Raw genomic sequence first — 23,225 nt, forward strand, 5'->3', positions numbered from 1 at the left:
GTATATGATTTACTTTTTAGCCCCACTTGCAGAGAAGATGACCATAATATGGTATATGATTTACTTTTTAGCCCCACTTGCAGAGTAGATGACCATAATATGGTATATGATTTACTTTTTAGCCCCACTTGCAGAGTAGATGACCATAATATGGTATATGATTTACTTTTTAGCCCCACTTGCAGAGTAGATGACCATAATATGGTATATGATTTATTAGATGACCGTAATATGGTATATGATTTACTTTTTAGCCCCACTAACCCCTCCGTTAAGCCCACCTGATGATGAGCCTAAACCAAAGAAGACCCCAGAGCGTATAGAGTTTGAGAACAGTATAGATGGTCTACAAGAGGAGTCTGAGGAGGAGCTTACAGAACATAATCTGAGGGCGTCCATGTCATCTGATGCCTTACTACTGGACATGGACGATGACCTCAGTGATTCAGATTTAGAGTATGTACATGTTTATTTGATAGATAATATTGTTGTAGAGCTTACTTTAACTATGTATTTACTACATGTGTTCTTTTCTGAGTTGGATTTTATTTTACGGGCTTGATGAACATATTTTTAATTGATACAGGATAATTTGGGATTTGTACTTATAAAGGTCAAATAATTGTTCTAAATTTGTTTATTGGTTGCTACCTATATAAATCAGTTGCAAGTTTAAGAAAATTTTACTGAAACATTCTTGACAAAAGTCAGTGGTAAAAAAAAGTGAGATTGTGGACTCTTATCATGCTTTATAAATAAGGAGTGAAAATTTGTTAAAACAATGAAATCAAGTATTCATGAAAATAGTTTTCTTAAATCCATGAAATTTTGTGCCTAGGAAAATAAACAAATCTAAAGTAGGTAAGCTTTTAAAATTACGTATTAGAGATTTATAAGAAGAGGTGGATTCTTAAGCGATGATCATCATGCAACATTAGTTTGAAAGTTATAAGTCAAAAGTTAGAATATATGTTAATTCTGGGCGACAATGGATTCTTGAAAAATAATCTACTGTTAGAACAGAACAATAGACTGAGAAATGGGTTAAATCAACAGTAATAATTTCCATTGTATTTTCAGTGATTTAATAGATTATGAGATGGCTCACACACTGAGTCAATGGTAGGCTTTGAATGCCAGTGTGTTTAATTAGTTCTTGCTACCTTGTACCTGGATGATATTTGTTGATTTGTGTAGCCTAGATTTCTTTCCTATCAATGAACTGCACAGATTGTGCATCCATAGAATCACTTAAATATTACATTGTTTATTATTTTGATTTGATCATGCATTTAGTTTTAGGTTGAATAGTGATCCCTTTAGTTATGGAAATTCAGAAATTTTTGCGTGTATTTTTTATTGCGATGGTTGGAACGACAAACAAAGTCAAAACATGCGTTTAAAGCATTGTTATTATGCAGCTTTTCCTGGAATTGCAATGATTCATCTCACATTTCCTATAGCAATTTTTGCAATACTAAAAGCATTCCAGAATATTTCTGAATTTACAGTAGATTCGTTTAGCAGCAGAATAAGAAACAGCAATAACAGAAACACACAGTTAAAACTTTCATGTCGAAAAAATTGAAGAAGGTTTTTTGCTTGTAATGTTAGTTGTTGTTTATATATTGAGTTCTACTGAAGCATGTTTGTTTGTTTGTTTGTTTGTTTGTTTGTTTGTTTGTTTGTTTTACTTTGGTTTTCTTCTGAAATGTTCACAGCCTTTGTATGACATGTTTGACTTGGAGTCAGGTTGAAATATTTGTTCAAAGAGCAGTAAATCAGTCTTTCAACTAAATTTCATTCCAAGATAAATGAAGTTTACGTAAAAATAAAAGAAAAAGAGAGAAAAATAGTAAATACATTAGACCAAAAATCAAAACAAAAGCATAAGCAATTCACAAAAAAACTTTATTTACTTTTTTGGCACAGATGAATTGAATATGACATTTTTTTACTTTACATATTTTGCTAATGTTGCTGATTTTGAATGATAAAAGATCTTTGTAAAAAAAATAAGATTTACATGTAATGATTTTATTTACAAGTTGCATATCTTCAATCAGAATTTGGATTCCATAAGCAGGCTGCAACATTCAATGTGCTTGTATTTTTGTGCTATTTTTTGGCAAATAATTCTTTGTTTCAGGAAATACAAAAGAAAGAGAAGGTAGAAGTGATCTGTTGTTCTCAGGAAATATAGTGAATTTATTTTAATTTTCAACAAATTTGTAATTTTATAATTCTAAACTTGTTTCAATGCTTTAAACTAGTTACGACTTCATTGGCAATTGAAGATAAATGTCTTTGAAATTTATCACTTATATTGAGTTTAATTGAAAGATGTCACACTTTTGTACATGCCCATCCATAATCTTGTGAGATCCAATGTTAAGGTGGTACATAACACTACAGGGAGATAACTCTGTAAAAATCAGCTGAACGCTTTAATCACGTTCTATTGTTAAGGAAATATTAAGCTTCTCAATGATCAAAATTAGTGTTTATCAAACTGCTATATAGCCAATGAAATTTTTCCGATAAAGTGTAGGGTGTCTTTAAAATTTTTATATTTTTTGTCAAAGGGTCAAAGTAAATATTTTGTCAAAATTTTATGAAAATTAACAAGCCAAATTAATTTTTGTCAAGGTGTTTGGTACCACCTTAAAACAATGTAACAGAACAATTAGCCTAATTATAGTCACCACTGGTATTTGACTGAGAACAGCAGAAATGCGCAACTGATTTATATCCAAGTGAATCCCTACACACCCTAAGCTCCTCACAATGTAATGGAGTGAATTTTTATTTTTCAGAATGAGATCATCATTAAAAACTTTACTTATGTTTATGTAAAGTATAAATTATTGCTATCTATCAATTATTTAAATCATTTGTAGTAGGGCAAAACGTAGAAACTAAAATTAAAGGAAATGGCACAGTACTTCAATACTAACAGTGTTCACCCAAGGGCCTTTTAGCATTATGGTTATTTGAAGTTATCGGAAATGATTTTCCGATAAATTTTTAACTCAACTTCTTATTAAAAAAATAGTGGTCATTGATTTGGCATAGTATGGCTGGTTAACAGGCACCTACAGATGTTACAGTTCAATAACATCTGAACCGTTTAACCAATACTTATGAAATTTTAATGTGTTGTTATACTAATGACAAAATGAAGGTCAAGTTCGAAGACAAAAGTTACAATTTAAAAATTTGTCTATATGAAATCTATGGGGAGAACACTGACTAACATATTTAATTTATTTCAGTAGCTGTATAATACTTCATTGTATTAATGTCTTATCATTGCATATATTTCTAAAATTGCTGTTAATTATTGGATATTTAAGCACTCAACCTAAAACTTTAGAATTTAATACCACTTAATGAATCATTGCCACTACACACAATTTACACGGTCTTAGATTATAACTCTGTGCCCCGTACCACAATTAAAACCATTCGTGCAAATGCAGCATTCAACCACCATCATTAAACCTATGCCAACAGATTTATGTTTAATGTAATAATTCTTTTAAATTTTCGATTCAATTTTTTTTTAGTGTTTTTAATATCAAATTAATATAACAATAAATCATAGAGCGTACTGGTTTAAAAAATTAATAAAAAAATGCAATTGTTTCATCTTCCAAATTGTTGAAGTTTGGTTTGTGTCATGTGATGTTCATGTAAGGGCTATGTTGTACTGAGATCATTACTAACAAACTGTTATAAAAGAAAAGTACTAGTAATATTCGTTAGATGTGTTTGAGCTTTTGATTTTGCCATTTTATAAAGGACTTTCCGTTTTGAATTTCTCTTGGAGTTCGGTATTTTTGTTATTTTACTTTTTATAATATTAGTTAGTTAAGATGTATTGTTTGTAATGGTTCGAATTAGAATTTCATTTTGTAAGGTTTGTCCATAGTCCATATGTATACAAAACTATTGAAAGAAATTTTGAAATTATGTAAAGGACGACTGTTCAGCATAGATTACAGTATGCAGAAAAGAGTTAATTTAGTGTTGTCTTGTTTGTATCCTATCAATTATGAGACGAAATTGAAATTGGAATAATTAATTGTCAGGATTCTTATTGTACTTTGCAGCACTTATAATGTATTTATCCATGAAATCAATTGAAATTGATGAATTGAATGAGTTTAAACTATTTTTCAGGCCAAGTGATGATGAAGAACTAAATGAGGTCCTCAATGAGACCGTGGGACACAGCAAAGATCTGACTTTAGAGGAAGCATTACAGGTCGTGGAAACATTGAAAAGAAAGTCACATGAAAATCTACTGGACGCTCTGAAACTTGAAAGTCAGATACAATATGAAAAGATGAACAAACCACCAGAGGAGGAAGAAGAGTCAGAGGCTGGTATGTGCAAATTGTTAATGATATACATTGAAAAAAGGGGAGGGGTGATATATTCATATTCTTTTAATAAAAGGTTTAATTTTTGTTGTGTTTTAATCTTCATGTAGAAGGGCTCAGAGCTGAAGATGAGGACAGTCAAATTTGAAAAAATACATGTGGAGTAATATTATCAGAAGGGTAAAATTTAAAAAAAGGTTAAAACAACAAAACATTAACTTTGTTTTAAGGAGTTGTAACTTGTAAGTTGAGAATTATGGAAATTTTCCTGATAATTCATAGCCCATGTTAAAGTTTCAGGTATACTTAAAGCCCTCTTATCAATAAATATTGGGCCATTGTCAGATTGTGTATTACATTGTTCGTCAATACAGTGCACATATTTTGATTTGATTCTCTGATTGATTGGTATTTAATGCCACTTTCAGCACTATTGTGCTATTTCGTGGTGGTCAGTTTTTATTGGTGTAGGAAGCCAGAGTCACATATTTTGAACTTATGTGTATGTGTATAATGCAATAATTAGAGATAAGTACTAAACAGAGAGTTTTCTTCAGGAAATGAATACATGTGCCATTTAAAGAAGGGAAAGGGGGCGGAGGGACCCAACCACTACCCCAAAATCACATTAACAGAACTTACACATAAAGTACCAAAAAACAAAACAAACAAACAGGAACCATAAATACAAGATAAAAAAGCAAAAAAAGCAAACAGAATAAAAATAAAATTTAAAAGCAAGAGTACATCAAAATAAATAGAGAGGATATTATGAATGTTCTTGGTTCGTTGCAGTATCCAAAAAGTGAGGAATAAGCTAATAGCTAAAGCTCAATATAAGTAACAAGATTTAAAATGGTAAATTCCGTTCTAATCCACCCATATCCATGTTGATGGAATAGCCCTGAATAAGTAATTAATTCTTGAAATAAATTTCAGACTCTGATACAGAGGAACATGATGATTCTACAAGTGAAACTGAGAAAGAAACGGACCCCAGTAAGGATAGTGAACCTAGTCAACAGAATGGTAAATTACCTCTTGATATAAATCAGGCTAACAGTCCATCAGCAATGAAATCAGCCAGAGCTAACTTCTTTAACACCGCGCCTGAACCAGTCAGATTAGACCCATGGAAAATGTTTGACATGGGTAATAAAACAGAAGAAAAGAAAGAGGAAAAGAAATCTGAATCAGAAGAAGAGGAAGAGGAAGAATTTGTAGAAGAAGAAATAATAGAAATTGAAGAATGGGAACAAATAGCTGATGAAGCAGAGAAAATAATCAAAAACGTTAATGGTGAACTCAGTGATGAAGATCAAGAAGAAAATGTGCACGAAGATCAGGAAGAAAATGAGGAAGAAAATAAGCAAGATACTGGTGACGAGTTTGAAGAAGTGTTTGAAAGTGATGATGAAAATATGTCTGAAGGTGAAAATGATAGAACTGCACTGAAAAATGAAATGGAGAAATTATTGGCTGATTTTGATCATAAATCATCTGTCAGCAGTGGTGATCATATTTTAAAAACGGATAGTTCTTCAGTTTGTGATGAAGAATTGGTGATGTCAGACGATAATAGATATGTGATGTCAGAGGATAATCATGCCGATATTGAATGTGAAGAGGAGGATCGTGTCTCTATAAATAATTCAAAAAGGACAAGCAGCAATAGTAGTTCTAAAAATACAACTCAGGCTGTCTTAGAAAGTGTTAGAAATATGGAAAGTTCTGAGGAAAATAAAGACTTCACAGGTATTGATGATAGATTTGTGACATGTTCTAGAGGCAGGGGTAGAAATCAAACCCCTGGTAAGAAAAGGTATAGGAATTCATTTGGATCTGATTCAAGCTTTACAATCTCAACTCCGAGTAATTCTGCTCATTCCTCATTAACTTCTCTTTCGGAAGACAATAAGAAATATGCTGGAGACGACGAGCGGGAGGATGATACCCCTGATAATGATTTGGACGATGATATTTTCCGTCAGTATCAAGTGACGATAAGTCAGAAACTTGATGATGATGACGAAGAATACTCAGAGGAAGTGACTCCTTGTGTTATTGATAATTTGGACGATACGTTAAATGCCGAGAAGGAAATTGAAATGGATAATGAACAGAAAGAAGTCGATAAAAGTATTTATGAAACCCCGAATGCAAGTGTTACTAGTGATACATTTGTGTCTGCAGGGAATTCAATTAATATGAATAATAATTATGAAAAGTCTTTGATTTTGGAATCTAACGAATTGGAAAGTTGTGAAAAATGTATCAGTGATGGTAGTGTACTCAGTTCTGATAAAAATAGTGAAACTAATGATGTGACTTCTCATAAAAGAGTTATCTCCCCTCAGATCAGTAGTGATGGTAGTGAAATAAGCAATGAACAAAATGTTGTTAGTAATCAGAAAAAAGTAATAGCACCATTGATTAATAGTGATGGGTCTGTGTGGAGACCTTTGCCGAAATTACCAGATCATTTAAATAAACAACAGCAAAAGGAACAAATTTACGATAATGCGAGTCCCCGTAAAAGTTCCACTTCTCCAAAAATTTCAAAGAGTAAGAAACTGCTACAAAGACAAAAGAAACTTCCATTAGATTCAGAACAATCAAATAATGTAAAAAGTTCTGAAAGAAAATTAATTACAATTGATAAAAGTTTAGAGCTAATTAAAAGTCCTTCTAAAGTTATTGAGCAGAGGAAGTCAGTTGATGATTTTAACAATGATGTGCAGTATTCTGTTAATGAAAGTATAGAGAAAAATTTGTCTGTTACTGAAGGGAGAAAGCTGCCTGATATTAGCAATATGAAGAGTAGAATTACTCCTCCTGGATTCCAAAGTGAGTTTATGAGGAAACGTCTTGGATCTCCAACTTCATCAGGATCAAAGACGCCATCTAGTCCCGAATTGACACAATCTGTTTCAACCAGTACAAATACCCCTAGTGTTCTTTCAGATACCCCTGATATTATAAAAGATGTAAATATGAAGAAAACCAAAATCTCAGTCGACAAAACAAAATTAATGGCATTTAATAGTATTGAAGATAGTTCGAGTCAGAATGAAGAAGGTGCAAGGAAAAAAATAGGTGTTGATGTAAGTCTTAAAAAAATTAGTCCCCCAGTCTTGTCAGTGGAACCCAAAAATATTGACAATATTCCGTTTGCCGATGATAGTGAAGATGACTTTTTAGAGGAAAAAGATCAGTTTTACACTCCGAAGACATCTGTGAAAACAAAACCTGATAATAAGATTGAAATACAAAATAAGGATGTCCGTAAACGTATCTTGCCTGTTCCTCCAACACCAAGTACACCAACTGCCGATCATATCAGGGAACTAAAAAAGGAAGAAATAAGTAAAGCTAGAGAAAATGCTAGATTGAAAGCTAGGTTGAAAAGTGATGAGGAATTAGGATTATCGGACATAAATTATACCCCTATTTCTGCAAAGAAAATTCAACGGAAATTGCGCAAAGAATTGAGTACAGGAACTTCAAATACGCCAAGTACAAGTGACATGGTTTCAGATAGTGAGGAAAACAAAAAAGTTGGGATCTTGCATTCTACACCTGTTAATTCTGTGTTTAAGACACCAAAATCAAAAGACAAGAAAAAGAAAAAGAAAGAATCTATAGATATAATAGAAAGTGGATTATCAAAAGAATCTGATACCGAAACTCCTTCAAAATCTACAAAGAAAAAGAAATCCTTATTACAAATTCTAAAACCCAGTAAATCTCCTGAACACTCTAAAGAATTGAAGGACAAGAATCGTTCCTCTTCTACTGACACACTGGAAGAAAAATCAGCAAAGAAAAAGAAGAAGACTCCTAAATCTGAAAAAAAGAAGAAACGACAAAAGTCTACAGATGTAGTCGAAATGAAAGATTTACCGTCTGTATTTTCTGAAAAAGTTAAACTTAGACAGAATGGTTCACAGAAACGTCCATCGTTATTGCAGAGAAGATCTATGCCACCCAGAGCTGACTGTAAGTTGTTGTTTAGATTACGACCATGCTGACTAGTCCAGTAATAATTGATTGGGGTGGGAGTTTGATCAGGAACCACTTAAAATAAGGTGTTATTTTCCTATTGAAAGGATCCAGAAAACTTATATGGAATGTTTTTATACGACCGCCAAAAAATTTTGCGGTCGTATATTGGTATGACATTGGCGTCGTCGTCGTCCGAAGACACATTGGTTTTCGCACTCTAACTTTAGTTTAAGTGAATGGATCTCTATGAAATTTTACCATAAGGTTCAATACCACAAAAGGAAGGTTGGGATTGATTTTGGGGGTTATGGTACCAACAGTTAAGGAATTAGGGGCCAAAAATAGCATTTTTATTGTAACTTCCAGACATAACTTGTGTGTTTGTGTATGGATCTCTCTGACATTGTACCACAAGGTTCTATATCACAAAGGGAATGCTGGGATTGATTTTGGGGGTAATTGCCTCAAAATTTTAGGAATAAGGGGCCAAAAAAGGGACAAAAAACAAGCATTTTTCTAGTTTCATGACATTAACCTGTGTGTAAGTGTATGGATCTTTCTGAAATTGTACTACAAGGTTCCATATCACAAAGAAAAAGTTGGGTTTGAGTTTGGGGGTAATTGCCCAAAACGTTTAGGAATAAGGGGCCAAAAGGGGCCAAAAATAAGCATTTTTCTAGTTTCCAGACAATAACTTGTGTTCAAGTGTATGGATCTCTCTGAAATTGTACTGCAAGGTACCATACCACAAAGGGAAGGCTGGGATTGATTTTGGGGGTAATTGCCTCAAAATTTTAGGAATTAGGGGCTAAAAAGGGCAAAAAAACAAGCATTTTTCTAGTTTCAGGACAATAACTTGTGTGTAAGTGTATGGATCTTTATGGAATTTACTTCAAGGTTCCATATCACAAAGGGAAAGCTGGGTTTGAGTTTGGGGGTAATTGCCCTAAACTTTTAGGAATTTGGGGCCAAAAAGGGGCCAAAAAACAAGCATTTTTCTAGTTTCTAGACAATAACTTGTGTTCAAGTGTATGGATCTCTCTGAAATTGTACTGAAAGGTACCATACCACAAAGGGAAGGCTGGGATTGAGTTTGGGGGTGATGAATCATAAGGGGGTTCAAAAAATGGGGGGGGGGGATTTTTTTCCCCCTTTTTATCCTTTTTTTTTCTTTAAAATTTTCCATTTTAAATTGGTTATGCTGTGTCAAATATTTAATCAGAATCCAAATTCAGTGCTGTATCAAGCTTGAATGTTGTGTCCATACTTGCCCCAACTGTTCAGGGTTCGACCTCTGCAGTGGTATCAAGCTGCGCCCAGCAGAGCATTTTATTTAGATTTGATATGGCTGGTGGTTGAGGATTTAAACAAAATTTGTTCCCTTATTGGCTACTTTTATATTTATAACTGCATATATCATATAAAGGTGGTTCAATTTTTTGGGCAAATTTCATCATGTTGATCATGTTTTCAGTTAATAAGACTGGTTGTTTTGATTTTGCCAAATTTCTTGTTTTCAGGTCAGTTTTTTTTTTTTTTTTTTTTAATTTTTTTTTAATTTTTTTATTGATTGTTTCCTACTAAAGATATTTTTTCTTTGAATGGAAAAATGTCAGTATATAAACGTAAGAAGTTTTAAAAAAAAAATAGTCCTCGTTCAATGAGTTGAAGAGAAAAATATTTTTATAGTCTGATTTTTACATTTAAAAAAAAAAAAAAAAAAAAAAAAAAACATATACATTGAAGTACTGAATTTTAATCTAATTTATAGAAAAGACCAGATATTGATCAAGCTTAACTGGTTATTATCACAAATATAAATTGCATGCTTCGGTCTACATAAAATAAGTGATTATCTTTGCATCAGTGATCAAAGATTCATAATAGAAAGTAGATACTTGTAACTGATACATCTTTAAAGAGATTTCTATAGATCATTCTATTGTGTAGTAAATATCTAGACTTCTTAATTGTTGTACTGATTAGGAAGTAGGTGAATAACTACAAATATGTCCCATAAAGAGAAAAGGGTTGTTTTAAATTTGGAAGACAAAAAGAAGAAAGGTATTTTTGAAAGCAAACTTTCAAACTTTGGACAGTTCATGTTGGAGCAAACTTTAAAAATTGCTGAGTTACTCACTGTTTTTCAGAAGTATATGTAAAAATGATAATATTGATACATATATATATATATCAGAATCACTTATCATTTAAATATGTACATTTAGTATAATTTTATGTACATGGATATATATCATGTATATATATAATATTTATTTATGACTTTTTAAAACAGTTTAACCATTCTTTTTTTAAAGGTTGAAAATAAGATTTTATTTGAAAAAGATATAACATACTAAACATTGTGAATAAATGATTGTTGGTTGCTTAATGTCCAGTGGCAAATATTTCATGTATATTCAGGACGACATTGTGAATATAAAAAAAAATAATCAAACAAACAAAAACAAAAAAATTCCAATATATGCGAATATTTTAAGTACTAAAATTCAGAATTTTTTTAGATGTATTATATACATGTATTGCTTAAATTGCGAGGGGATAGGTATAGCAAATATAAGTATTTGCATTTTAAATTTTGAAAGTATTATTTGTTTGCAGTATTTACCTCAAATTGCAGTTAATCGTCCATTTTTTGTCCACTGTTAAAAATTTACAATAAATAGATGCACACACAAATTTCTGAATTTACAGTACTGTGGATTCATTATTATTTGTTGGATACCAGTTTTTCGCTGATTTCAACATGTTCAAGGGTAAGGTAAACCAGGAATTTTAATGTTTAACCAAGTATAAATGTATAAATTTTCTATTGGTTTTTTTAAGGCATCAAAGCTTTTGCAAACCATGAAATCAAATGTCCAAGAAAGATACACTTTTTCCTCAATCCATGAAAATTGGTACCCACAAAAATAAGGGCTATTCCATTAAAATGTATGTGGGAGGGTAGGAAGGGACTTTCAAAATATCCCTACAACCAAGAACCATTTTTAGATAATTTTGCATAATGGTAATAGAGGCATACTGAAAAAAGACCCATGACCCACATTCAATAATTAAACTTCCCTTCCTACCCTCCCACATACATTTTAATGGAATAGCCCTAAATGAATCCACAGTATATGGTATAAATTGTTTTTTGACCAAACTAACATTGTTATGACTTCTTTTGGCATATTTATAATGTTTTGTGTATGTTTACAGTTGATGAGTTCTCAGATTCAGACGAAAGTCATTTATCAGCAGATGCTTCACTTAATAGAAGATCTAAGGTAGGAAAAATACTGAAAAATACTGAATTTATGTATACACAGCATTAAAAACAATTCGCAATGATCACTGTGTGACCTTATATGATGGTGAGTGCCAACACCACACAAGTTCTGTATTGTCCGCAGATATAAAGCCGTTAAAGTGTTAAAAAAATGAAACCAACACTTTATGGATTTTATACATCCGAAGCACTTTTCTGGATTTACCTTCATCAGGAACGCTCAGAGAAACTTTAATAATTAATGAATTTTTATACGACCGCAAAAAAATTTTTGTGGTCGTATATTGGTATGACGTTGGCGTGGACGTCGTCCGAAGACACATTAGTTTTCGCACTCTAACTTTAGTTTAAGTAAATGGATCTCAATGAAATTTTACCATAAGGTTCAATACCACAAAAGGAAGGTGGGGATTGATTTTGGGGGTTATGGTACCCACAGTTAAGGAATTAGGGGCCAAAAAGGGGCCAAAAATAAGCATTTTTATTGTAACTTCCAGACATAACTTGTGTGTAAGTGTGTGGATCTTTCTGACATTGTACCACAAGGTTCCATATCACAAAGGGAATGCTGGGATTGATTTTGGGGGTAATTGCCTCCAAATTTTAGGAATTAGGGGCCAAAAAGGGGCAAAAAACAAGCATTTTTCTAGTTTCATGACAATAACTTGTGTGTAAGTGTATGGATCTCTCTGACATTGTATCACAAGGGGAATGCTGGGATTGATTTTGGGGGTAATTGCCTCCAAATTTTAGGAATTAGGGGCAAAAAAGGGGCAAAAAACAAGCATTTTTCTAGTTTCCAGACAATAACTTGTGTGTTAGTGTATGGATCTCTCTGATATTGTATCACAAGATTCCATATCACAAAGGGAATGCTGGGATTGATTTTGGGGGTAATTGCCTCCAAATTTTAGGAATTAGGGGCCAAAAAGGGGCAAAAAACAAGCATTTTTCTAGTTTCATGACAATAACTTGTGTGTAAGTGTATGGATCTTTTTGAAATTGTACTACAAGGTTCCATATCACAAAGGGAAAGCTGGAATTGAGTTTGGGGGTAATTGCCCAAAAAGGTTAGGAATAAGGGGCAAAAAAGGGGCAAAAAACAAGCATTTTTTAAGTTTCATGACAATAACTTGTGTGTAAGTGTATGGATCTCTCTGACATTGTATCACAAGGTTCCATCTTACAAAGGGAATGCTGGGATTGATTTTGGGGGTAATTGCCCCCAAATTTTAGGAATTAGGGGCAAAAAAGGGGCAAAAAACAAGCATTTTTCTAGTTTCATGACAATAACTTGTGTGTAAGTGTATGGATCTCTCTGACATTGTATCACAAGGTTCCATATCACAAAGGGAATGCTGGGATTGATTTTGGGGGTAATTCCCTCAAAATTTTAGTAATTAGGGGCCATAAGAGGGCAAAAAAACAAGCATTTTTCTAGTTTCATGACAATAACTTGTGTGTAAGTGTATGGATCTTTATGAAATTGTACTGCAAGGTTCCATATCACAAAGGGAAAGCTGGGTTTGAGTTTGGGGGTAATTGCCTTAAACGTTTTGGAATTTGGGGCCAAAAAAGGGCCAAAAAACAAGCATTTTTCTAGTTTCCAGACAATAACTTGTGTTCAAGTGTATGGATCTCTCTGAAATTGTACTGCAAGGTACCATACCACAAAGGGAAAGCTGGGATTGAGTTTGGGGGTGATGAATCATGAGGGGGTTCAAAAAATTGGGGGGATTTTTTTTTCCTTTTTTTTCTTTAAATTATCCATTTTAAATTGGTTATTTCTGATTTAAATATAAAAGCAAATAATAATGATATGGTTTGAATAGGTAAATTAAAAATTTTTAAGTTCTAAGACCACTTTCATTCTGTGTGAGAAACCTATGCTGTGTCAAATATTTAATTACAATCCAAATTCAGTTCTGTATCAAGCTTGAATGTTGTGTCCATACTTGCCCCAACTGTTCATGGTTCGACCTCTGCGGTCGTATCAAGCTGCGCCCCAGCGGAGCATTTTATTCAGTATTCTTAAACTATATTTATATGAAAAAAAGAGAGTTGAGTGCCTCGTACATAGGAATTTTGACCAGGAGATGCATCATAACACAAGGCTCTTAGTCCCCTACCAACGAAGTCGAAGGGGACTTTAGGTTTGCACTCCATCTGTCTGTCTGTCTGTCTGTCTATCTGTCTGTGTCCATCCGTCAGTCTAGCAAATCAGTTTTCCACACTTTTTTTCTTCGTCCTTGAAGATATTGAATTGATAATTGGTGTATAGTTTTATCATTACAAGTTACAGATCAATGTTGAATTTTGTTCCTGTCTGATGATTTTGTGCAGAGTTATGGTCCTTGGACATAGAAAGTTCACTTAAATAATCAGTTTTTCACACTTTTTTTCATTATGCTTGAAGATATTGACTTGATATTTGTTATATAGTTAACACCATGACAAGTTATAGATTATGTTAGCATTTTGTTCCAGTACAATGAATGTTTAACTGGTAGGGGACTATGTATTGCCATGCAATACTCTCTGAATGCTTGTTATTGTAAGGATTCTTACACTTTAGATAGTTACATATTTTGTGACAGGTGTCTGATTGTATCCCTTGCACTCCCCAAATCCATTTTCCTCTATGGATACCAATTAATTCAAAGTATCTAGGTTTTTTGGTTCCAAAATTTTTTAAATTGTATAATTGTATAAGTTTGAATTTTGTGACTTTCATAGGAACAAATATTCCTACAATACTGTTAGTTTCCTGCAGGATGTATAGAAAATTAAATCAGAAGGAGGTTCAAATTTATAAATTTTCTTTCTATAAGAAAGTGTATTATTAAGTGAAATATCTGCTCATAAATGTAGAATTTAGTAGCAAGATGTATAGAAAACCGAAACAAACTATTTTCTTTTTCAGAGAAATTTAACGGAGGATGAACTGAATATAAAGATAGCTCGCCGTGTTCAATCAGCAGCTCGTAAACAGTTGAAGCAGAAAGAACAGAAGAGATTGAGGATAGCTCAGGAGATTCAAAGACAACTAGAAGAGGTTGATGTTAAACAAAAGGAGTTAGAGGAGAGAGGAGTTGTTGTGGAGAAAGCCCTAAGAGGAGAAGGAGAAGGTATTTATCCCTATTACCAGTTTAAAAGGAATACTGTCTGAGTAGAGGGATTATCTTGTTGTAAATTCAGTATTTTTTTTTTTTAGATATTTTTATTATTACAAAAATTGCGACAAGATAGATGTTGAAAAAAAAATAACTTGCTTTTTAAATTTTGATAGCATTAGCATGACTATGTGTATGTAATATTTCCTGAAATCACAATTATAAAACTTGCAGTTGTGTTGATTGTCCACAATTGCATTAATAGATGCATGGAATAATTTATTAAGATACTGTATTTGATGAAGTTTCTAATTTTTTAGAATAAGAAAAAAAACTCTTTAAATCTTGAGATGTCAAATTTATCTGATTAGTATGATTGATTGATTATGGTTGCTTAATATCCAGCAACCAAGATTTAATACAGAAATTTAATTTATCATTTTTACATTAAATATTAAGACTAAAATAACAAAAATATCCCCTAACAACAAAATCTGAATTAAAACCATCTATGAACGGTTTTGCTTTAGGGAGTCGAGCCTTTGTTTGAGCAGAACTGGACAGGAATTTGTTAACTGTAAATGTCAGTCAACATTTTAGAAGTTACATGTTATTTTCAAAGTCACTAACTTGTTTTAGCATAAATATGCTTGTTGCTATTTATATTTTGGTAAATTTCTGAGTTTGATTTTATACAGCAGGTATTTTTACTTCCATATATATATTTACAGAATCAGGGCGAGTTGAGTCAGAATTGATGCAGGAATGGTTTAATTTGGTATATGAGAAGAATGCTCTCGTTAGATATGAATCAGAACTGATGGTCAAGTAAGTCTACCATAGCATACATATAGTTACTGTGTTAGTAGTGGTTGTTAGTTGCACAGTTTTCCTTACATTTATTTTCAGTTGACCATTTGTAGAAAAAAATCTTTGCAAATATTATTTTTGTTTGGCATGTGATAGGTTAAGTCTACATGGTCTCAACTGCGTTTAATTCTGTTGTTTTTGGAAAAGTTCAAGGGAGATAATTTAGAAAAATGAATTTAAATGAAATTATATTGTCCTGGTATTTGATTTGAAAGTACATGTACTATTAGATCATTTGTAGATTCTTATAATTGTAAAGAATTACATAATATGTTGTAGTGCCCAATATATGGAGCTAGAAGACAGACATGGGCGGTTAGAACAAGAACTAAGAGAAAGAATGGCTATCAACAGTAAGTTCATTTTTAGAAGTTTATTTGCATAATTTGAATGTACAAATATGCATTTGCATGGAAGATTGCATTTTTAAATCTTTAATTTTCAAATTTTGGGGTCTTGCTACATTGGCATTTTAAATCTCATCTGTACACTTATTTTAATGGATACAGTCGGGTTTGAAGAGTTTTGCTATCTTTAAAGACTGAAAAATTACTAAGAAATAGAACACTATATGGATTGCATCTTGTGCATGATTTACTAACATTCATATGACTAAAATGTGAAGTCTCATGATGAGACTTGCTTTTCATCTACTGAGTTGTCAGTGCATCATAAATTATTCTGCATCACTGAACTGGGTTGTATATTTGTGACACAAAAAAGGGCTTTCGGGTGTTCATTTTATGGAGAAAAATATACCTGTAAATCTGAAACTTAATTTATTTATTTTTCACTGTGATTGAAAAGAGATGTGGTATGCACAATGAGACAGAACCCCAACAGCAAAAAATTTGAACTCTTAGATGTCAAATTTACTGTAACTTTTTGATACAGATATTGGGTAGATGCATATATCTACAATAAATAGATCAAATATAATGTCAGATTTAATGTATACTTGTATATATGATAAGTATATAAAGAGTGTTTAGATAAAATGTATGAATTTGACAATCATTTAATTGTGTTTAATAGGTATTTTAAAATTACAAGTTCAAGATTGTCCATTGTCAGAAATGTTTAGAAAATGTGCCGTATATGGTAAAGTTTCCCCCACTTACACATTAAGGGCATTGGGTATTTTGGCTTGGTATTTGGTTTCATTCTGGTCTTCCAGTTTGCACAAATCAATGGTTCTTGACCAGCACTTTTCTTATATTTTATTCTTAAAGCACTCATTTGAATTTTTTTATGCCCCCGCCGTAGCGGAGGGGGCATTAAGTTTTACCCTTGTCCGTCTGTACGTACGTACGTACGTACGTACGTCCCGAAATTGGTTTCCGTTCTCTAACTTCAGTTTGCCTCAACTAAATGTTATGAAACTTATACACAATGCTTATTGCCACAAAACACAGATCAAGTTTGAATTTTGGTGGCGTCACTTTAACCGATCTAGAGTTATGCCCCTTTATAAAAGGAAATATTGCAAAATTTTTAGTTTCCGTTCTCTAAATTAAGTTTGCCTCAACCAAATGTTATGAAACTTATACACAATGCTTATTACCACAAAACACAGATCAAGTTTGAATTTTGGTGGTGTCACTTTAACCGATCTAGAGTTATGCCTCTTTATAAAAGGAAAAATTGCAAAATTTTTATTTTCTTCTAAATATCAAGTTTATATAATATATTTTTAAAATTGGAGTTATCTTCCTTTGACCATGATTATAGTTGAATCAACTTCAATCATTGCTTTATACAATGCAATGTTTAATTTTGACTTCCACTGATAAAACACAGATCAAGTTGAATTTGGGTCGTGTCACTTTAACCATTATTGAGTTATGCCCCTTTATAAATAGAAAGATTGCAAAATTTTTTAGTTTCCATTCTGTAACTGAAGTTTTCCCCAGCCAAACATTATGAAACCTATACACAATATTCATTACCACAAAACTCAGTAAAGATCAAGTACAATTTTTTTGTTTCAGTTCTCTAACTTGAGTTTGCCTCAACCAAATGTTATGAAACTTATACACAATGCTTATTACTACATAATACAGATTAAGTACGAAATTAGGTGGCAACACTTTTACCATTCTAGAGTTATGTCCCTTTATAAACATAAAAATTGCAGAATTTTTTAGTTTGTCTCAACCAAATGTTGTAAAACTTATACACAACCGTTCTAGAGTTATGCGTGTTTACAAATAGAAAAATTGCTGAATTTTTAGTTTCTGTTCTCTACTTAAGTTAGCCACCACCAAATGTTATGAGACTTACACACAATGCTTATTACCACAAAACTCAGATCAAGTTCAAATTTGGGTAGCGTCACTTTTACCGTTCTTCAGTTATGTCCCTTTATAACTATATGATATGCAAGCGGGGGCATCATCTGTGTCCACATGTGGACACTATCCACATTTATTTAGTTTAAAAGATGATATATTGTTCTTTGTAAATCAGTTGAAAATGGATTTTTTTAGGAATATGGTTTGGGAAACTAATTTCATGTGTGGGAAATGTCCATGGCACAAACATTTTTTTAAACGAAATTTTTCAAACAAATTCCATTTTGTTTTTAGTTAAATTACTTCTGAAAGGTAGTTTATCTTCACAGATATTGTTTTTCTATGTGTGGGTGACAATTCACAGTGTTCACATTTCACGTATGTCTCATCACCCTTATGTCTTACAACTGAATCCTTAGTCATGCAGGGCTTGAAACAATTAATACAGAATCTACACCAGATTATGAATCCACTATTAGAGGGCTACATATTCAACAGTCAATAACATTTAACAGCATTTTAGAGTAAATTATAAAGATCTTTTCCAGGAAGTCAATGGAGGATGCAAATTATAGCTTTCAAGCTAAATTCAGACGTTTTTGTGATGATTTTATTTTTACGAAAATTTTGACAACATAGGTTTTGCATTTTAAAATTTTGTTGCTGTGGATTCATTTATTTTCGTGAGTTCCAATTTTTTGTGAATTTCAATTGTATTTTCATGGATATTTGATATTGTGGATTTGTCCAAGTCTGCATACAAGCTTAAGGAAAGTTTGTACTTACTTGGACATTTAAAATCAGGGTTCACCTGTACCCATGGAAACATGAAAATTGGTATCCCACGAATAATAATGAGTTCAGAGTATCCTTATTTGTATGCAACATTTCCTGAAATTGGAATAATTAATCCTCCATCTTTGTCCATTGTTCAACAGTAACGTGTGTAGATAAAGACCTGCAAAGGATTCAGTCATACATTTATACATGTGGAAGGGGTTATATATCTGGTATTAGGGTCATCTTTTGAGTGATGATTTGTAATGAGCACATGTTGTCTTGATGAGTGATTGCACTTTTAAACCAAGGAAACATACATCAATCATTCAAAATGTGAAATCATGCAGCATTATATATATCCCGCTTGATTTGTTTGTCAGTTATATCCCTTTTTTACCGTAATTGTTTGTTTATCAGTGAATTGTCACCATATTCAACTACTTGTTTTGTGTATTGTGTAGTTATGTGTACTGTTTCCTTGTTATGCCCTAAAAAATCCAGGTCATTATGCGTGCCTTTCAGCATATGCCATATGCTTTTTTTGTCACTGTTGGTGCAATGGTTTGCTTAATGTTGCTGTATAAAATTATGAGTTAATTCTACAATTGAATATAAATTGCTTAAAATGTCAAAATTTAATTCAGAAACAGGTCGTAGAAGTAACCGATTCTCGACAAGTGAGATGAGTGAGGTTTATTTACCTCGGAAATGTGAGTCCTCACCTCCTGCTTTGCTCCATATTTTTTTATTTCCAGATTTTCCAAAGTTTTTTTTTCAACAGTTAACATTAGATTTACTGACATTTTTTCCTTATAATTCCTATATTTTTTTTCTGTTTGATGGCAGTGGGACATTGGATACCATGGGTTGTTTCAATTGATTTTTGGTGTAAGTTTTAAATGTTGAGATTTCACTATTTGTAGACAGGATTTAAAAATGACATTTTATATCAAAGTTTATAACTAAATCATCATATTCCAGACATTTATATATAAAAAAAACAGCAATGATAAAAAAATTCATACTTCTTTTAACATACATAGAGAAAAGAGATATTCTACTATTATATATCATAAAGTGATTTAATACCCACTTTTTCAATTAATTCTATTGGGGTGTGTGCTCTTAGAAGAAAACAGATCATTCTTTTACAAGTAGATGTTACATGTTTTGATCTATCCTCTTATCTGTTCTCTTTCATTGGAGGTACATGTATGAAGACTATAGTAGCACATGTATTCTACTTATCTTATAACCTATTGATAGTTATTTATGTGAAAACATTCCAGCAAGTTCTGTACATGCTTTGATACATTATAAAGTATATTCCAACATGACTGATTGCAATGTTTACCTAATGCTTAAAAATATTCAGTAAGGTAAATTTTAAGCAAGAAATCTACACTTGTGGCATGCAGGTACGTTTAATAGTTTGTATCAAAAATTGGTACAATATATAAAAAAGTTTTAAATTTTTTTTTGGGGGGGGTGGGGTGGAAACCAATTATTTGGCTTGCACAAAATTTATCTATAGATTCTAATCCCTCTCTTTTGCAATTTTATTTTGATTTATCACATTTTCTGTAAAATTCCAGCAATTTTAGCAAAAATCGATAAAAAAAGTTTTTAAAAAATTTTCCTTTAATCCAAAATTATTGTCAATTGATGTTTTAAATTTTGCTGTTTACATGTTGGAAATCAGTCGTGTTACTTTCCAGTTAATGAATAGAGAAAATAATGAACACATACATATATCAATTCACACAACATAAACACTTGTGTGTAGATTTTATTTCATTGCTGCTTTCACAGTAACATTTATTTACCTGCGGTACGCACACACTATTTGCATCTAACAAATTCTTTATTTTTTGATAATTTTATAATATGGTAGACAACTTTTTTATTTTTCAATTTTCAGAAAAAGTCAAGAATTTATGATCAATTGTATTAATCCTCTTTGAACTATATGTTGATGATAAAGATTAGAGTACTATAAAGTTAACTTGAAGAAAGTAGTACTAACTCTTATTACTTGACTTATTCTGTATGGTAGATGTTTTATTTACTTTATTTTTTGCTTGTGCATGTCTTTTTACGGCTAACATTAATTTACAGATGAACAAAAGACTCCTGAACAGGCTGCTGAGGAGAAACGAATCCTTGATGAATTGTTAGAGGTTGTTGAGGAGAAAAATAGCCTAGTTAAAATGATTGAAGAAGATAGAGTCAGGTATTCAAAGGGAAAATCTAATTTTTAAAAGAGATTGTTGGAGCGGAAATAGAAAATAAAACTGATGGCTATTGTCAGGAGGGTGTCACACACTCAGATTGTTAATTTCAAGCTTACATTAAATGACCTGAAATGTGAATAATGATTCTACCCATCAGAATTTTGTCTTTGGGAAACCATAATAACCTGCTTTTCCTTCCATTTTACCAATTTTTCAAAACTTCATTGAATAATAGTTTAGTTTTACCCTGCTCCCAAAGGAGGAGGTGGGGTTTTACTGGTTTATGTTGCACAAAAAACAACACGGAAAACTAAAGACTGAGCAACAGGCACCCCACCAAAAGCTGGGGTGATCATAGGTGATCCAGAAGGGTACCGGTAATCAGATTCTGCTCCACATGTGGCACCTGTCCTGGTACTCGTGTTAGTACAAATTCAATGATAAGTCTCATTCAGTGATGACTTGGATAATTGGAGCATTATTCAAAGTGCTGTTTAATGTTATTATTTTGATGGTAGGTTTTGAACTAATCTTTACAATGAAATGCAGTTATTTTCAGTATAGCAATACCTAGTTTTACTAACTGCATTATATTAAATGTTAGGAGAATTAAAGTTACATAATTAGTATAGAAGTTACTTGAATGTATACATAATTTTTCTTCCATGTAAAAACTTGCATGATTAGTAAAAACAAGTTTTCTTTTCTTTTTTTTAACATATGAAAGGATTCAATTCACTTAATTATATACCTAATTCGTTTCCTTCTCCTGTGTGCTTCAACAATAACCAAAAATTCCTTAAATCTGAAAACACAGCATTTTAGTCCCCTACCGACGAAGTAGATGGAGACTTTAGGTTTGCACTCCGTCCGTCTGTCTGTCCAGCAAATCAGTTTTCCACACTTTTTTTCTTCGTGCTTGAAGATATTGATTTGATGATTGGTATATAGTTTTATCATGACAAGTTACAAATCAAGTTCAAATTTTGTTCCGGTCTGATGATTTTGTGCAGAGTTATGATCCTTGGACTTAGAAAATTCACTCAAATAATCAGTTTTCCACACTTTTTTTTGTCATGCTTGAAGGTTTTGATTTAATAATTGGTATATAGTTTTATCATGACAAGTTACAGATCAAGTTAAAATTTTGTTCCGGTCTGATGATTTTGTGCAGAGTTATGGTCCTTGGACTGAAAATTCACTTCAATTATCAGTTTTCCCCACTTTTTTTGCGTCATGCTTGAAGATATTGACTTGATATTTGTTATATAGCTTACACCATGACAAGTGAAAGATCAATTTTGTTCCAGTACAAAGAATTTTTAACTGGTAGGGGACTTATGTATTACCATGCAATACTCTCAGAATGCTTGTTTTTTTTTTACTGAGCTCTGCAAGGATCAGGTGTTAATGCTACCATGCATAATAGCAATGATGGATTGAACTGTCACACATTTAATTACTGGTATAATTTTAGACCTTCTAAGGTGTGTTATATTAAGGCCATGTGGTAATAATAGTTATTTGCCTGTATAAATGTTCACAGGATTGTAGTTATTGTACTTAACAAAAAGGAGTATTTTTATAGTATTAAAATAAAAACAGTTTAAACAACTCTTGGTTTGTATTTACTTTTGAAAACTTATAACATTTTATATATTTTCTTGCAGAGAACGAGAAGAAGACAGAGACTTGATGCAGATGATGCGTGCCAAAGGTTTTGATTTGGATCCCATCGATCACACACGACACTTGAAGAATTCATGTGGATTCCCATTATCATGTTAACAAACTATTTCATATGATTTGTACTAAAACCATAGATATATGCCATATAAGACTTCTCTTCATCTAAAGGGATATGAAAATTTGACAGTACTTTATTTTCAAAAGAACCACTCAATAAAAATGAGGACCAATCTTTTTGAATAATATTGAAGATAGACAGTTTCATGTAAACATCAACTGTTGATTTAGAAAAAAGAACGATTTTTTTTTTCACCAACAAAAAAATTAAACTTATTTCGTTTTCTAGTCAAAATTTGAAGGAAAAGCTGATGTTCTGAGTAATTGTTTAGAAATTGACCTCTGGTGGTTAACAGATGTTAATTAATTGGAAGAATACAAGATTTAATTAATACAAGACAAGGTATCTGTGAATATGGTTAATGAAAAATTACTTGTAGTTTAGAATAGAGAAGACAACAATTAATAACTGGTACATATAACATGTAGGAGCACCTTAT

General features: G+C 32.0%; 1 protein-coding gene across 9 annotated transcripts in view; it reads left to right on the forward strand.

Moving 5' to 3' along the window:
- LOC127724286 (protein-methionine sulfoxide oxidase mical3b-like) overlaps nucleotides 1-22,873 on the forward strand; it is a 58,312-nt gene extending 35,439 nt beyond the window's left edge. For 3 of the 9 annotated variants that reach the window (XM_052231210.1, XM_052231209.1, XM_052231212.1), the window contains exons 18-28: nucleotides 255-456; nucleotides 1,081-1,122; nucleotides 4,186-4,391; nucleotides 5,328-8,387; nucleotides 11,619-11,686; nucleotides 14,612-14,816; nucleotides 15,533-15,629; nucleotides 15,951-16,024; nucleotides 19,390-19,455; nucleotides 20,864-20,978; nucleotides 22,650-22,873. In XM_052231210.1, the coding sequence (XP_052087170.1) occupies nucleotides 255-456; nucleotides 1,081-1,122; nucleotides 4,186-4,391; nucleotides 5,328-8,387; nucleotides 11,619-11,686; nucleotides 14,612-14,816; nucleotides 15,533-15,629; nucleotides 15,951-16,024; nucleotides 19,390-19,455; nucleotides 20,864-20,978; nucleotides 22,650-22,767 (4,253 nt within the window). In that variant the 3' untranslated portion in view covers nucleotides 22,768-22,873. Of the gene's footprint in view, nucleotides 1-254; nucleotides 457-1,080; nucleotides 1,123-2,816; nucleotides 2,853-4,185; nucleotides 4,392-5,327; nucleotides 8,388-11,618; nucleotides 11,687-14,611; nucleotides 14,817-15,532; nucleotides 15,630-15,950; nucleotides 16,025-16,706; nucleotides 16,773-18,259; nucleotides 18,278-19,389; nucleotides 19,456-20,863; nucleotides 20,979-22,649 lie in introns of all 9 variants that reach the window. The other 6 variants (XM_052231213.1, XM_052231216.1, XM_052231214.1 and 3 more) reach the window with 6 other exon arrangements.
- Nucleotides 22,874-23,225: the final 352 nt, after the last annotated feature.

This window comes from Mytilus californianus, unplaced genomic scaffold (genome assembly GCF_021869535.1).
Source record: "Mytilus californianus isolate M0D057914Y unplaced genomic scaffold, xbMytCali1.0.p SCAF_14, whole genome shotgun sequence".
NCBI classification, from domain to species: Eukaryota; Metazoa; Mollusca; class Bivalvia; order Mytilida; family Mytilidae; genus Mytilus; species Mytilus californianus.